This window comes from Liolophura sinensis, chromosome 13, assembly GCF_032854445.1.
Source record: "Liolophura sinensis isolate JHLJ2023 chromosome 13, CUHK_Ljap_v2, whole genome shotgun sequence".
Classification (NCBI taxonomy): Eukaryota; Metazoa; Mollusca; class Polyplacophora; order Chitonida; family Chitonidae; genus Liolophura; species Liolophura sinensis.
Genome location: NC_088307.1, coordinates 13,568,225 through 13,585,481, shown reverse-complemented (window position 1 = coordinate 13,585,481; position 17,257 = coordinate 13,568,225). Strand labels below are relative to the sequence as shown.

Below are 17,257 nucleotides of genomic sequence, written 5' to 3'. Positions count from 1 at the left end.
GTGTCGTGATCTCTGAAGTATTACCAAGTCCATGTGTTTTGTGACATTTTGGCTATTAATAATTAAAACAGGTTTTCTCTGACTTGGAAACTTTCTTTTGTTTGAAACAAGACTGTACCTCATTGAGAAGCTTAATGAAAGCATGCACAGCCAATTTGACATGAATATTTCACAAGGGAAAATATTAGCATGTTGAAGTGTGTGCATGGACATTTCTCAACACATCAGTTTATAATACATGTACATGTGTCGTGTTACAGTGTCAGGAGTCAGTACTGTTTACAGCAAAGAGTTAGATGTTGGAATGCCTCATAATCTGAGTTCAAGCCTTAGTCCTGTCAAGCCATTTAAGACTTTTAAGTTTTTTTGGTGAAAGCAGCCATATGTGTGTAAGCTGTGGCTCTTTGAAGTGTTCTGGTAGAAGTCTTCGTTTTTACATATAATGACAAGGATTTGCATATTTAACGATAATGACTAGGATTTCCATATTTAACGATAATGACGAAACAGCTATATTGGGATGGTCAAGGTTAAGCTGCATTATGAGTAAAGCTCTTAGATGCAACATAATGAGTTTTGTTATTATGTGGATTGACATTAAAATGAACTTTTTTTTTAGAAAACAATGCAAACATCTTTTAATTAACACCTGGTTTAACATGGGTGTCAGTTTCTACCGTGTAGGTGTATACACGGTCATCCAGGTGTGAATTAGCTTTGTAGCATACAGACAGTGACAATTCAACAGTATGCACCATATGTTTCATTATACTGAAGAAAAAAAAAGCAGTGTACCTTATTGGGTTGTGTTTAAATCGCCAAATTTGTATGTCAATAATGGAGCTTTAACCATAAACCCTTTGTTTACTTTACGAAGATGTAGACATGTGTGGGGAAAATTTGGTTGTAGTTTTTTTTTTTTTTATCACTATTGTTTTAAACTTTTTTATATGTACAAAGCCAATTTGAATCACATTCTTTAAAAAAAAAATGAGTGCTATATAATTTTTGTTACTTTTCATCAAGGTGACTTTAACAATGTTATGTAGGAAAGTTTTCAATTGTTATATGCTTTGCAGATGCTTTGATGTGTGGTAGTATTTACACTGTTCAATATATCAGTCCAAAGGTTTGCTAATTAGGAAAGTTTTGTAGAATATTTAGGCAGTTTAATGCGGTTGATGTAAACAGGTAACTGTAGGTAAAACAGTTCTGATGGACGGACTAGACAAGTATCTGGCAGAAACATTGTGTACAGTACAGGTGGGGACCTACCTGTCAGTATTTACCTGCAATAATGAGGACAGGTTAACGAGGATTACTCAGGTGAGATAAGCCTTGACCTTCATGCGGTGGGGGGATGCGCAGGAAGCGGACTTCCTACTACCGGTCATTAGTGTAGATCATTAATTAGCACTGTTCTACAGGGGGGTTCTGGTGACCAGGTATATCAAGGTCAACTAGAGGGGAATGGCAGCCAGATTTGATACAGTGAAGGGTAACACTGTTCAAAATTTCTGGTAGACAAATCTCTCCTTAAGTGAAAAATTCTTCAGGCTGGTGCAAAGCACAGATAAAGTAAATGAAAAAGTAAAATCTTTGTATAACAAAAAAGATCTGCAGAATGCATTTTTGAGATTCCAGCGGTCTGAGAGGCTTAAATCGCGTTGCAAACATCTGTTCTTGTATTGCACAGTCTAACCAGCTATGCAGTGTAATTCTCTTGACTTTTATAGCAGCATTATGTAACATTGTAACAGGAAAAATGAGCAAAGTGTATTTGGAACAGAATTATGATTTAGTGCAGCGTATCTCAGATTGACTTTGACAAGAGCTGGAGTATCACTAGGAAAATAGCAGTTGCATCTGACGAGGTTTTTTGTATGTGGTTGGTGGTAGAGATGTCAGATGGATACATTCGCATACCTTGGTCTGGCAAATACAATTCATTGGTTGCAAAAGACCAGACCAAGTCAAGACCGCAGTCGGAATATGATCATGTAGAAAAGTTGAAAAGGTGTTTCTTTGTCTGTATATATATACATATACAGTAAGTAAATTTATGTGTAGGGCAAGGGGAAAGGTCGAGGCATAATGATTATAATTGTGAATCCAGATTGCTGGCGTAAAACATGAATATTTATGAAAACGAAAACAGAGGGTAAACGTTTGAGTGTGTAAATGTACATGCTGATTAAGGTGGTCTCCGCATAAGTACAGCACGTCATTAGCTCCCGCCCTGTACGTATAATTATTCGTTAGACGAGGGTCTGGCCAATCATGGCTGTTACAGGTGTATATGTATGCCTAGTGCACGTGCCGTAGCACAAACATCAAGTGCTCAAAGATGTTCTATTGACTTTTTATGTAGAGTAGCTCACTTGAATTTGAGTAACATGAATAATAACTTACTAGACATATATTTTGTACTGCTATGAATAATGAATAATTTACTAGACATATATTTTGTACTGCTATGAATAATGAATAATTTACTAGACATATATTTTGTACTGCTATGAATAATGAATAATAACTTATCTCTACATATATTTTGTACTGCTAACCTCAGAGTTCAGTGATGAAACTTGAGTGGAATAGTTTTGTTAAAGTAACAATGGAAAGAAAAACCATTGATTACATATGTGTATATGTAATACCAGAAATAGGTAATTTTGTCGATGTGAAGAAACGGTTGCATGAAAAACAAATTAGCCTTTCTCATTTTCCTACACTGTTCTACATATGTATATGAAATTTATGAAGTCTAGACCTAGAAATTAAAGCTTAATGAAAGCCAGTATGTAGACAGATTTTAATACTGGCAGAAAACAGTATCAGTAACTACTACTGAAAGTTGTTGTAAAATTAAAAATTAACAAAAAATATAATTTAAGTCAACAAATTAAACCCTTTCAACACTTTAAGAGTCCAGAAGAAATGAAGGGAATTTAAATTCACATTATGTTTTGTGTCAATTTTTCCCTTTTTTTTTTTAACTCCAAGTAATAATGTGAAGGTATTCATGTACATATATAGAACTCTGTCACTGACTACCTGCAAGTCAATCAGCTACATACTGGAAGAATTAGACTCGGCAGGCAAGAGTTTCTGATTTGCATAAAATGTTTAGATTTGAATTTTAACAATGTATGTTTTAATTTAAATGAGCTGATCAGGCTTCACTGGTAATTAAACTTCAGTAATCTACATGTACATTAGCATATTAAAGCGGTAGGAAATGAAAGATCTTATGTGTTTTCTTCTTGAGGCACCTTGTAGGCTCAAGTAAAAAAATTAAAAAGTATACAAAAGAAAAAAAAATAGGATTAAGTTATCAAAGCCTTTTTGAATAGTCTTATCAGGGGTTAAGCTTTACTCTGTAACTTCCTTTATCCGGTTTACTTGTTACCTGGTGAAAGCACACCTGGGCATTTGCAGACAACCACCCGCCCCTAACGGCCCATGCTCCTTAGTATGCCCTTCCTCCACCCCCCCTTTAGAAGGGCTGCTGTCTTTAGTGGTACATGTACTCTGACATATGCTGTGACCATGGTACTCCCAGAAACAAGTGCAAAGTCACAACACCTGTGACATCCTGTTTTAGGACTTCAAGTCACCTTGCACGAAGCCTTATCAGTAAGTTGACACAGGCCAATGTTCAAATATTGGATATCAAAACTGACGAGGGGCCTCCGTGGCTCAGTTGGTTAGCGCGCTAGCGCAGCGCAATGACCCAGGAGTCTCTCACCAATGCGGTCGCTGTGAGTTCAAGTCCAGCTCATGCTGGCTTTCTCTCCGGCCGTCTGTGGGAAGGTCTGCCAGCTACCTGCGAATGGTCGTGGGTTTCCCCCGGGCTCTGCTCGGTTTCCACCCACCATAATGCTGGCCACCGTCGTTTAAGTGAAATATTCTTGAGTACGGCGTAAAATACCAATCAAAAAAAAAAAAAAAAATCAAAACTGACAAAGAATGATGAACTTATAATGCTACTTAGTCAGCTAAAAGTAAAGCAGATATTTTTTTTTTATTTTTTATATATATTGAAAAATGACAGAATATTACGTTTAATACTCAATAAGAATTATTTAAGCGCAGTAATGGCATTAAATCAGCTCGTGTCATTTAGACATTAAGGGATTTAGGACATGCAGTTTGTGAAGAATTCTGAAGTGTGGCAGGTAAGGAGTGTACTAAATATACTCACCAATGAAATATCTTTGTAAAGAAATTGTATTAAATCTGACCATGTGATTTAGATAAAGGGATTTGGAGCTGTTTAAGAGGACGCCCACACAGCCTTCAGCTGGACAAACTTCTGTTATGTAACTTAACAATACACTGCTTAACTGTTACCTGGGCTGTTAGTGTTAGTGATAAAGCCCCAACTTCCTGTGGGCAGTGTGACCCAGTTTGCCCTCGGGGCTTTACAAACACACAGTTGATTAATGCTATGTACAGATCAGGAGCCTGCAGATTAATCCTTGCAAATTAAGCCAATTTAGGTAGTGTTTAGTACAGGGCCCTAAAAACTGTAACACGGTAAAGGGACAAAATTGTGGAGTACTTTATACGGAGAATAATGACATTGTGAGGGAATTTTTGAGACTAAAATTATTCATTAATCAGCAGGTTGTCTCTTGTAAAGTTTGTAGGGGGCCTAATTCCATTGTTTCTGTGCATAAACATGTTTTGGCGGATGGTTTTTGAGCATTTACGGCTTTACTAACAGAAATAGCCACCCCCTCAGTACATACCTGTTTATGTGGGAAGAGTGAGCTAGTGTGTGTCCATCAGCCTACTGACCAGTGGCCTCAGGACTCTATTGGTCAGTCTCCTGCAGGTGTTTTTGGTCACTGACTGATCAGCTGACCCGGTCTTACCTGTTAACCTCACTTGTCCATTCCTCAGGTACATGTGGGTTGTTAGGGAAGGGTTTACCTGTGACACAGAATCTCAGCCTCACGTGGTGTAGAGTCTGATCAACTTACCTTTGACAAAGTCTAGCTCTCTCACCTGGACTGTGATTGCATTATCTCACCTGAGCATCATACTTGTTACTTGTGATGCTGAATGTGTCACCTGAGTGTGATTAACTTACTGTTCAGTTGCTGTTGTTGTACCTGTGCAGATAAATGCTTTACCCGAGTTTGATGATCACCTTTAAAAATTAATTGATCACTAAACTCATTGACATGTACCTGTGCTGATCAGACTTCCGTCTAGTATATCATGCTCTCCTGAAATCAAGGTAACTATAATTATTTAATTTCTTTTCGTCGTTTTTATACAGTAATTGGACTGTGTACTCTTCCAGCTGTTGTCACTATTTAGCCGCACACAACTTTACCTCAAAAATGCCCCTTTATTTCCTCTGCATTGGTTGTATACTTTATATAATATGGTGAGAAATAACAGACCAGTGACTATTTTAGTGTGTGACTTTGCCCAATGAGCTGCCTTTAAACAGTTAGAATAAAACCGTAACTGTGAAGTGACGAGACCAGTTTTCACAGGTTGTTCACCTGTGACCATTTGCCAACAACTATCAAACTGCCAGCACGTATCTGGTTTTACTTGCTGATATTGTAATCATAAACAAAACAGAAAAACGGCAGCTTAACTGTATTTATAAGTATTGTAATTCTCCAACCTTTTTGCATGTTTGCAAGGTGTTTATTCAGGCATATTTTTGAAGGCAATTTACTGTGTCGAGTGATGAAATGATAGTTTTTGTGAAGCCCTGAAATTGGCCATTCAACCAATCTAGTTTCGTTTTCAAAATCAAGTTAAAAACGTGCATAAATTGCTCTGAAAGTTGCTCTTTCACATGTGAAAAGGTTGGGGAATTAAGAGCAATACGTCCAGAGTAGGCCATTATATACGTTTGACTGTTTCTACTTGTACTGCACCTGAAGTCAAAGACTTCATCATGATGTTCCCAATATTCCAGTTAATTAATTAGAAGATATTAAGTAGGTTAGGTATAACTTAAATGCATTTTTTTTTTAATGAACGTGCTTATATTCCTTTCTTCATTACATTATCAGTGTCCATGTGTGACATGATGTGCTACAGGCCTGATCTGAACTATCATGGTTATGATAGTTTTATGTGGTCATGTTAGTGTAATTAGTTTGTAATTAGACGATTATCTCAGTCCATGTCATTAAGTAACACTCGCCCTTCAGCAGATCTAGTCATCAGAGTCACCTGTAAACTCTTCGCTCGTACATGGACATCTGGAGGTAGTCATGACTGTGATTGTTAACAATTAGAAAAAAATGCCTGCACTGCTGCAGAGTATATGCAGAGATATACCTACCTTTATTAAAAAAAAAAAAAAAAAACAGTTATGTGTAGTTTCGATTTAATAGTACTTAGTGGTTATATTCATGTGGAACGTTAATAGTCATTATATATTCTAAATATTTGCCCTTAAAGTTTTCCTCAAAAAGGGAAAGGTCTTGGAATATTTGAAAATTGTTTTCTGCCAGTAGAGTTTTATCCCACTGTCGAAAGAACCCTCAATCTATCTGTGTAAGATCAGTAAGAGCTCTCAAATTTATGCGAAATTAGTGAATCAAATTTATGTAAAAAATTTTTTTTCAGTACAGTATTTGGTTCTTATAATGGTTGTGTCTGAAGAGAAATACTTTTGGGATTACACACAGTAAGGTTATGAATGATTTGGTCTTTCGTTCCTTCCCCTGCTCTGTAGTAACATGACTTCTGCATACTTTAGCAGTAATTGTGTACATCCCGGCTGTGGAGTTTAAGGTTCCTTGTATCAAACATAATTATGTATGAAATTAATAGCAGACAAGCTTCTATTATAATTAGAAAGCTTACCCGGGTCATAACTAAGTAATATTAGTATATTCTTCGAGTTTTCTGTCTACGTTTTTGGCAATTACTTATCATCAGAAGGGAAAAAAAAAGACAGGTGGTAAATGGGTTGTGGTGTTGAGTCAGACAAGTTAGTCTGTACAGGTGTTTGAAGTTACAGTGATGCTGGTGCTATTTTACACGAACTTGTTAACGCAGCGGTATCAAAGCACCTGTGATGTGTGCGCTGCATGATGAAGCGATTTGATGCTTCATATGGCATGATGCAACAAGAAGTGCTCCATGAAATTAAAGGGTGGGAGACTCGCATATTCTTTGTTAATTAAGTGAACATTGCAAATGAAAAGAAAAACAAATTGAATTGAGGACTGACTGCCTGTTGCACAGATTAAGGATTTTAAATGAATTTTATAAAGTTGTTACTCATCACATTGTTGTTGAGCAAATTAATTAATCAAAAAGTTAATATATGCATACTATGCATACTTTTATGTACATTTATTTTTATAGATTACATTTACAAAATGGTAAAAATCGATTTTTAAAGAATCCAAAAATTATTATGCCATGCTTCTAAAACATTTCACATGACTTGACAGAAACTCATGAAAGTACTTTATGCACCATTACACTGAAGTCAATATGTTTCTCATTTGATTAAACGCTAATACGACTCCTGTTTGGATGAAGTATGTGGCCTAGTGAAAGTTTTGAAGTGCATATAACGGTGTAGGATATGGGTCACATGGAGACACTTGATCTCCACTGGAGTATTTCTCCAGCACCTCCTGAGTCATCAAGATAAACCTTACCATAGACAATTTAAACACTCAAACTTTCTGAGTACTGGTACCAGATTCTGGTGGGGGGAGAATACATAGTCTTCCTCCTATCAGTTAAATAGGTCAGTTAATTTATAAGCTTTTCCCTTGTTTTACAATCGTGTCTGGATTGTTTTAACCAGTAGTGGTGGATAATTTTAGAAATACACATGTGAAATGGAGATTTTGTGGTTTAGAGATCTGGAAAACGTGGAAAAGAGGGGAGCTAAGCCTGTGACCTTGCGGCATGCCAGTAAGTCGGTACAGTAGACCAGGCAGACCACAGTCATGTTCCTCAGTCTTAGTCTTTTATAACTTAGTAAAGCCAGATAACCTGTAGTTGGGGGAGGACCGGTGACGATGTGTTTTAATCCGATAAGAGGTTTAAGAGATTATAATAGAAATATCACTTGCATGCTTTGTTAGACTTCCATGACATGCAATCGTAGCCCTGTTTTTCTAAGCCTACTTTTATGTCTGGGAGTTCAATATATTTCAGATGCCAAGAAGTCAGACAGACTTACGTTATGTTTCTATCTTAAGTAAGTTCCATTGTTTAAAATGCAGAAGATGTGCACCACTTTCACATTTGTCAGATGATATCAGCTTCAAACGATCATGTTTTCATATTTTAACATGTAACACGTGAATGCATTTATACCATGTGACATACTATTTAGTTTATGGTAAGGGTACAGGCCTTCTGTGAGTTTTGTGACTTATCATCTTATATATTTCAGACAAGTATATACCTTTATAATCTGCATATATGTAAAACCATGTAAAAGAAAATATACATATAATATATATATATATATATATATATATATATATATATATATAGGTTAACCCTTAGAGGGATCTGAACAGGGTTATATCTGTTAGGACCGTATATTTACTTGGGGTTGGGCAGAGGGTTGGGTGCATGCTCATTAAGAAACCAGCCATTTTGTGGGCTAGATTTTGTTGCAGGCTGCTCAGTGACTTCCCTTGTAGAGCTAATGAGTCTACTACAGAATATGTAAGGGGTATAGCACAGCTTTTTCTTTTGTTTAAAAACAGACCAGTGTTTCCTAAAATAGCGAGTTCAGTGAGGATTAAGTAGCGTTAGCGTGTGACTTTGGGTCTTCAGTGTGATGGTTGGATCTATCAAACCTGACATCAGGCCTCTTTACTGGCTGACTTCACGCCTGTGCCTGAAACTCTGTAGTTTATTCAGTGGATTTAATATCTTCTGTCCATGTGGCTTATGGAGATTATCACTAATCTGCTTGTTAAGAATACATGTCTCCTTGAAATGAGCGGTGGGTAGAGCCCATTTAGTGGAGGTAAAAGTCACATTTTGGAGAGGGAGATAGCTTGGTAGGACAGTTCTTTTCCACATTAAATAACATGCAGAAATGTGAAATTTAAGTTGTCCTGGTACATCTTTTTTTTTTCAAATTTCAGACTTTTCATAATTTATAACTATGTTTAAGACAAGTGGAAATGTTTTTCTTTTCCTCATTGGAACATTGTCAGTTGTTGACGGGAAATATTCCTCAGGCATCCACTGTGTGCTTTGTACAGTAAGTCCTTTATGACAAGTTCTCAATTAGAGATAACAAATTTGATCTGATGATCAGGACAAAGGTCCATTTATCTCCTGTAAATTGAACTTCCGTCTAAATTTTAGACAGAACGGTTGACCAGTATTGATAAAAAATGAAAGCCTTATGAATATTCACAAGCGAGTCACAAGTTCTCTTTGTACAGATTAGATTATGTGAGTTACTCTTGTGTCCCCACCTGTTTTTGTTTTTTTTTTATCATGATGATATCAATGAATAGACTCCCACTATTGATGAAACTATTCAAATTTTTTTTTCATCTATGTATATGAAAACATTTTCAGTGTAAAAACTGTCCTCCTTTTTATTTTTGTGCTTTACCTTTAATAACATGTGAATATTGATTATAAGCTATGTAGCTATTCACACAGGATTATGCATGTATAAAAAAACACCCTTATTTGTTTGCCATATCACTTGTTATTTCTACATGGGTGAACAGTTGCTAAAATTTTTCTTCACTCCTTTTCAAATTAATATGCAAATAATGGTGAAATACAATGTTATTTAAAGTCTTCATGTAATTCAATATTTTGAATATTTTTTAAAATATTTTTAGCTCATGGTCCAAAACAGGCATGGAAAAGCATACCCACATGGCTACATTAATTCTTGTTTATTTATAAAACAGAATAAAATGATCATTAAATGCAGTCTGGTATTTCCACAACATTACTCAGGTCAATGTATTTTGTCACTCAAGCACACATTAAAATCATATATTTGATGGTTGTTCTTGATAATGCCATGTCGAGGCAAGCTGCAAGTGTGAAATGCCCAAATCACCCAACCAGATAATTTGATCTTGTCGGGTAGACTACAGTCACACCGCACTGTGCTGCGTTCAACTAGCCTTGTGAGAGACAGGCGTCAGGGGTTAGATGTGTAGTAGCGGTTGTACCGGCGAGTCTGTCTGCCGTAGCTGTTGTTGTTGAACTAATGAGAAAGCGTATGGAATTGCCTACCTGTGCAAAGATGTGGTATACTACGGATGAGGTCAGGTTCATCAGGTAATAACGTGTGTTTGACACACTGCCTGTTAAGATTTCTGTTCCATTGTTTAAATCTTCAGTAAGATGTATGTATTGCTCTAGGCAATAGCTAATAGGCTGGATATGCCAGATGACCAAAGATGGTTTTTACCTGTTAAATTTATGCAATAACTCTATACTGGCTAAATTTTGTTTGTGGACTCCTTTCTTTCTTTCAAGTTCACTGAACAAAACATGTATGCCATACATTATGTCTGTCAGCTTTTAACTGCCTTGAGTTTCATTTGTACCCTGAGGTCATCGATAAATCTCAGTCCTAGCTCATTATATTAAACCCTGGCCCAGGTAGATTATTGTTCTGAAGGTGTGAGGTCTTTAGAACTGTAACAGTGGCACAACCGCATTGCAACCACATGCATTGAGCTGAGGGGGGATATACATCATGTCAGAGAGAATTTAGCTGTTCACTTTGTGCAGAATTGCTTCTGGTTTTCAGTCCCATATGGTGAAGTATCACCAGCAGAACCACTGTGTGTAGTAAAATATTGATTGCCAGGTATACACAGGTATACATTCCAGGTGAAGCAGACAGGTTTTCCCTGGGGGTTGATGGATAGATATTTTATGACATTTACGTGTGTATATATATATATATATATATATAAACATATGTGATTCAGCGTATGTGCCTAGATTCTAATTCTAGTATGTTTTACTTTTATTTTTTTTATTCCCGTGACTCTGTTTCATCTTTTGTAAAATTTCAAAGGATTTGTGTCTCTCTGTATAAGAAGAAGTCCTGCTTTAAGTATGTGTTCTTTGTTCACATCAGATTGTTGCCTTTTTTTTTTGGAAATGTTAGCTTTTTTTTTCTTTTTACAGAAAACAATAGTCTGTATATGTATCAAAATTTCCAAATGAGTTTTATTTACAAGTACATGAAATCTGATTTTGTGTTAGAATTATGAGAAAAAATGTACGCTAGAAACAAGACTGATATGTGGTCTGTCAAATTGTGTGGAAGTGGTCATCAAGGTTTTATCACACAATACATATTTAGTGGTTTAATATAAGAGCTGCATTGCAGGTTCGTGTGGTATTAAGTGCTAGGATTTCTAGTCCATTTCACCTGTATGGCACATGACAATGCTGTTAATTTAGGTCACAGGTGTGTTAACGACAAGCAGCCCAAGTGTGAAAGCCGTTAATGAGTTAGGATAACCTATGCCACTATCCATAAACAAGTGATCCAAACACCTCCCACTTTAGTCTAATTCACCTGTAATTTCAACGGACAGTGTGAAGCACAAAGATCCAGTTCACATCAACAGGGTAATTAAGGCGAAATTGTGCCTCAACCAATGCATGCAGTTTCAAGCATCAGTATGGCACTTACATGGCCAACCAATTTCCGTGTATTCTCGAAATATGCGTATATTTTATGTGCGCAAAGGATATACGTTGCAAAAATAAATGTGTCAACAGCTTGGTAACAGGAACAAAGGTTGAGAAATCGTAGATGAACTAGGTCAGTCATGTTTCCTGCTGAAGCGTTTCGAAGGACGATATTTCAGTTAAGACACCAGTGAAGCTGGATGAACTGTTAATGGACAGGCATTGTTTGTAGATGGCGCTGATAAGCTACATCGTTGCTCGCGGATACCTAGCCCAGTGTCCAGCAGAATTAACCTTAAGCCCTTATGTTTGTGTTGACGGTCTCTAGGGGATTACCAATTTACACCTTTGGCCATCAGCCTACCTGTTTATCAGGTAAGGATGGGAAAAACTCGTTAGTACTATTCAGGTGAAAATAAAAATCTTCAGCGGTGCTGCATTATAAGACAGTGGAGGCACCCAGCTGGGCTGATTAAGGGTTAGGTGCTGGTTTCTTAGGGACAAAAATTTATTAACTTATGGCATGAGTAAACATTTACTTGTGGTGATTTTGATCCAGGTTGTGAAGTTTTCTTGTTGGCTGCATGGCTGCTGTCATGTAGCTGGTCAAAGGTAGAGTAGATTTTTGTACTCAACCAGAGTATACAGGAGTAAACAGGAGTATTTACTCTAAATGTACACCTTGAATTTTGAATATAAAACACACTTGCAAGTTCACAAAATTAAGGTTGTAAGATTCCGGTTCACATGGAAATGGACAGTCTTGTGGTATGTTGATCTTGCAGTTTGTGACACTTGAGCTGGGCGTATGCTGCACGATGTGGAAGAAATTAGCAAAAATGTGTGAAAAATTGTTGCAACTAACCTTGATTGTTGACAAGATAACAAAGAGTCATTTTGATTAATTACAAAGAGGTATGACAAAGTTGGTAGGAATGTCATAAGTAATCAAAGGTGTTTTTAGTAAAGAGTGTCAGTGGTACAGTCATTGACAGTAAAACAATAAGGAGCAGGGTTCCAAAGCCAATGTACACAGGCTAAAAGGGGACATTATCTTAGTGACACAGGGGTGGGAATAGTTCTGTAACATTTGAAGGTTCAGTGTCAGTTAGGATCCTCTTATCCAACCCCTGGGGTGTGGAGGGTTTGCCAGTACCAGGGGTGGGAATACAGGTAAGGTATCGAGAACCCCCCAGGAGTTAATACAGATATTGGTTTGGCTTGTCCCCTGGTCTGAAGTTTGCTGATACATCTCAGGGGGTTAATTAAGTAGGCAGGTAGGACAAATGGTAAGGGTAAGGTTTGAGGAGGTGCCAGTTTGAGTTTGACTTACCTGAGTTAAAGTGAAAGGTGATATATATATGATAGCTACCTGGCTGTAATTAAGATTTTCACCTGTGACTCTCAGTGAGATTGGTGGTAGGTTGGTTGTAAAGTCTGATGTCACTACTCCTGATTGTACTGGAGATTACCTGTTCAGTTAGCTGTGATTAATGCGGCCGCGATGGGGAAAAAAGAGAAAACCAGGCTTAACGATGAGTTATATAGGTATGTTAATTATCGATTGCAGGTTCTTTTTAGAATGGGCAGGTACAAGGTTTTTGGTAGGAGGTTTTATTTCTGTAGGGGCAAATTCTTTTTCAGTATGGGCTACTCCAACTTGAAGAATAGTGTATATATATAAGATATTTTATTCACCTTATTGCTCTTTGACATACATTATTACATATTCACACAATAATATATTATTTTATTATAATATACTATCAGTATGCATATCTCTGAAGATTGCCCATCCAGGAATTGATATTTTTATGTTCATCCAAATGTTATTTAATTTAAGTGAGAAACAAAATTTGTTTAAGCTTGTATTTATCTCATTCATTTTAGTCTTATTAAAAATGGAAAAAAAAAAAACAGTTGTATTTGTCTGTCCAACTAAAGAGTACCATGTATATTCAGGTTTGATAAGATTCATTTTATACAATATTTAATCATCCCCCCTCAAAAAAAAAAAAGGAGTAAAAGCTCTGAATTGGGACCCCATTAAATGGTGTAATTTACTTTCTAATGTACATTGTTGTAAACAAATTAAAGCTACAACCCAGTCCATGACAGTGATGATATGTGTGTGTGTGTGTGTTCAAGGCCTCGATTGTTCCTGAAACTGTTCGGAATGGGAGAAAAAAACTGGACCTGAGAGCAGGTTTAATGAAGAATCCCACAAAGCAGGGAATAATTGCTGGTGGCTTAATAAACAAATTTTCCTGGCATCAGTAAACAATGATGTAGGTCTCCGTGGCGGTTGTTAAACAGATTCTCACAATGCCTGTCATGTTGAGATCATTATCCGTCCTGCTGGATGCAGATGTGATGCGCGGAGTTGACAGGTTAATTCCCATGGTCGTCTGGAATGTTGGAGGTTTCTCAGGATAGTGTTTATGCGACAAGCATGAGAGCTGGTATTTTAGGTCTCAGCACACTGGCAACAGTGAAAAAAAAAGAAATTGTTGATCTTTCTAGCAAGTAGTTCCTGATTTTGCACGACCGATCAGAAGTTGGAGGCCACGTGGCCACCCTTTCGTGTCGAAAATGGCCACCCAATATTAAAAACATTGGGGAAAAGGTCACTTTTTGCCATCTCACTAGCGATCAGTAAGGCCTAGTTGTACAAAATACAATCATGAAATCTTTGCAGAAATACTCAAACTGTCTGGAAAACTGAAAATTATACAAGTCCAATGGATACAAGATAACTGACAGCGATTCCAAAATAAGCATTTTCCTATGCAATAACATTGGAAGGACCGTTTTCTTGATCCACACCATTGGTTACTAAAAAGATCGCGTGGTCTCTTGCTGTCTTACAGAATAACTTATAGCTTTGGCTGATCTTTGTACATATATATATTGCATTAAAATGGTCATGTATAGTTTTGCTCCTAGTTTTTTTTTTTGGAAGTTAATTGTTATAAATGCTCCTTTGCTTTAAAGAATTAAGAATGTGTCAAACCATGTTGCAAATGAATATGGAATTTTTTCAGAGCTGTTATTGTTTACAAGAAAGTATTCATGAAAAATTGAATATAAACTTAAGAATGCCAAGTGATATATATAGATAGACTTTTATTACGTGATACTTAGACAAAGTACTTGAAAGTAGTATAAACAGTATTTGAAAAAAAAAGAGAAAAAAAATAACATGAAGAGGTTTTTGATTTTAATAGAAGCAATCAAAGTGATTGAGTGCCCCGAACTAGACACACTGTTTTATTGTATTAACAAACAGTTTTAAGTTTTCAACAATGGCATATCAACATGTGAAGAATGCGTTTAGATGCCTTCAGGGTTTGAACCAGTAGGCGGCATGCGTGACAATAGCTGAGCACCTGATTGTTTGGAGATCTAATCCAGAGTAATTGTAACACTGGATGTATTGTCAGACAACATTGCCAGACACATTGCTATGGTTGTGAGAAAATAGTCAACGTTTGAAGCGGGCATAGCAATATAGACGGGTCTAAATCGCATGTTTGTGTATAAAGGAGTAGAAGTATCAACATAGAGAGCTGCCTTTTCTAATTAAGGGTTTGCAGATTAATGGAGGATTTTGTCTGACGGTTTTGGTTGGGTTATCATACACCTACTGGTCTGCTGAGGCGACAGATTTGGCCAAAGGAAGAATATACTTGTTAGGGAGGAAATTCTACCATCGGGGCAGAGTAAGGTTTCTTGCAAGAAGGTTCGTGTCTGGTAAACTTAAAAAGATGTTGTCTGTTAGATTCCGTCTTGCTTGTGAATATATTTTACTTTTGGTGACCCGTTTCCATTGCGTCAAATGGTACCTTTAGATACATAGTTCCAGGAAAACATTTTCCTGGTGTTGCTTACTGTTTTTTATTTTTTTGTTTCACAATTTGATGTTCCTGTTCGCATTGACATTATGTAATGTCACAGATAAATGTCTCATTAATTCATACCTTGACAAGCAGGGATGTCATGTCAGGCTTGTAGAGAAATAACTGTTTTATTGGCATGTTGGCAATTTAAAAAAAAATCCAACGGCGTAATTTAACCATATGTGTGATGTACAAACTGGATTGGTCTGATTTAGGTGTATAATGAAGATGTGTTTATTGTCTGTCATATTAAGAAACTACTGTGACCTTATAGCCGAACTGTCAGCGTCAACAAGAAAAACAGAACTGATGCTGTTATTAATGACCCTGAACTTGGATTCCGTTATGTAATCATTACCTGTGCAGCATTGTTTCTTTTATGCATTTGGGATAGCGGCAACCTTGCCAGTCCTTAAGTGGAACGTGTGTTATTGTATTCATGACTCCCATTAAGCAAAGGTGAGCTGGTGGTGTATGGAAATATAGGCTATATTTGATTCACACATGTAAAGACTGCTGTCGTTCACATGCCTTTGTATATACTGATGATCAATACATCACACTGAAAAGAAACCTAGAAGGCCAAATACGGTCACCTTTGACTGGCGGTATTTCATGCATGTGTTTTCCCAATCCATGTTCTTCTTGCTGAGATGGGAATCAAGTATGCACATTTATCTACTAATAACACATCTTTTGGCATTGTTCCAAATAAACCATGGGATATAATTTGACTTATTTAATAATATTATTATTTTTCACAGCCATTCTCATGCTGTGTGTGCGTCCACATGCATACAATAATTTTTTTTGGAGTTTTTGGACGAGTATCAACTACCCTTGATCTAATTAGTGCAGCATTTGATCTTTTTGTGGTAACATTTCCTTTGGAGGTTGAGCATTAAACATAAGTGTTTTACATGGCATTCTGCAATACCGCACGTTTGCGAAGTAGCCATTACCTTTGGGTGCATGTGCACTTCAAGGACACAAACCACACTGTAAGGAGTTGATAGAATTGAGCCATTCCCCTGCCTGGATAGTGTACATTTGATCTGTTTAGCTAATTTAATGACATTTTCTTGGTGAGATGTTGTTGTGAGATGTAATCCCCCAAAATCATAATGGCTCATGCACAATGTCTTATTTCACACTGGTACGTAAACTTGTACATCTGTGTAAGATCAGGGGTTTTCAGTACATGGGAAACAGAGTATGTGTGACCGGTAAGATAGTGGCCTGGAGTGTTATGTGGTAAATAATTCCGTCGCATTGGGAAATTAATTCCATGCACTGAGAATCATGACAATATGTGCATTTCGAGAGATGTAATAGGCAGGCTATTACAGATGTAACGGTGAGATAACTGTGTAATAATGTGATGTAATGAGGGGTGTTTATCTCAATCTGTAACAAGGCCAGTACATTATGGTTTATTATGCCGAGCTGTTTAACCTCGAGAAGAGGAACCTGACTCTGTCCTGTTACATAGCTGGTACATCTACACCAACAGAGGGTCTACAGGATCTAATTTTCTGTTTTTCCATTGACCACCATATTGGAGTAATTATGCTCTTCATGTACTTACATTTGCTTAGACTGCCCTAATATGGCTGTCATGCAGTCTCTGGTTACCGAACGAAGGAGATATTATGCCATGTTCGGTCACATTGTCAGGTGACTGTTTGTCA

The 17,257-nt window shown here is 36.9% G+C and overlaps 1 protein-coding gene across 8 annotated transcripts in view; it reads left to right on the top strand.

Moving 5' to 3' along the window:
- LOC135480082 (ras GTPase-activating protein nGAP-like) overlaps positions 1 to 17,257 on the top strand; it is a 258,043-nt gene that overhangs the window by 204,395 nt on the left and 36,391 nt on the right. Inside the window, exon 1 of one of the 8 annotated variants that reach the window (XM_064759837.1) lies at positions 10,230 to 10,290. The exons of the other annotated variants lie outside the window; for them this stretch is intronic. Within the exon in view, the coding sequence (XP_064615907.1) occupies positions 10,232 to 10,290 (59 nt within the window). The 5' untranslated portion in view covers positions 10,230 to 10,231. Of the gene's footprint in view, positions 1 to 10,229; positions 10,291 to 17,257 lie in introns of those variants that run through there. 8 annotated transcript variants of the gene reach the window in all.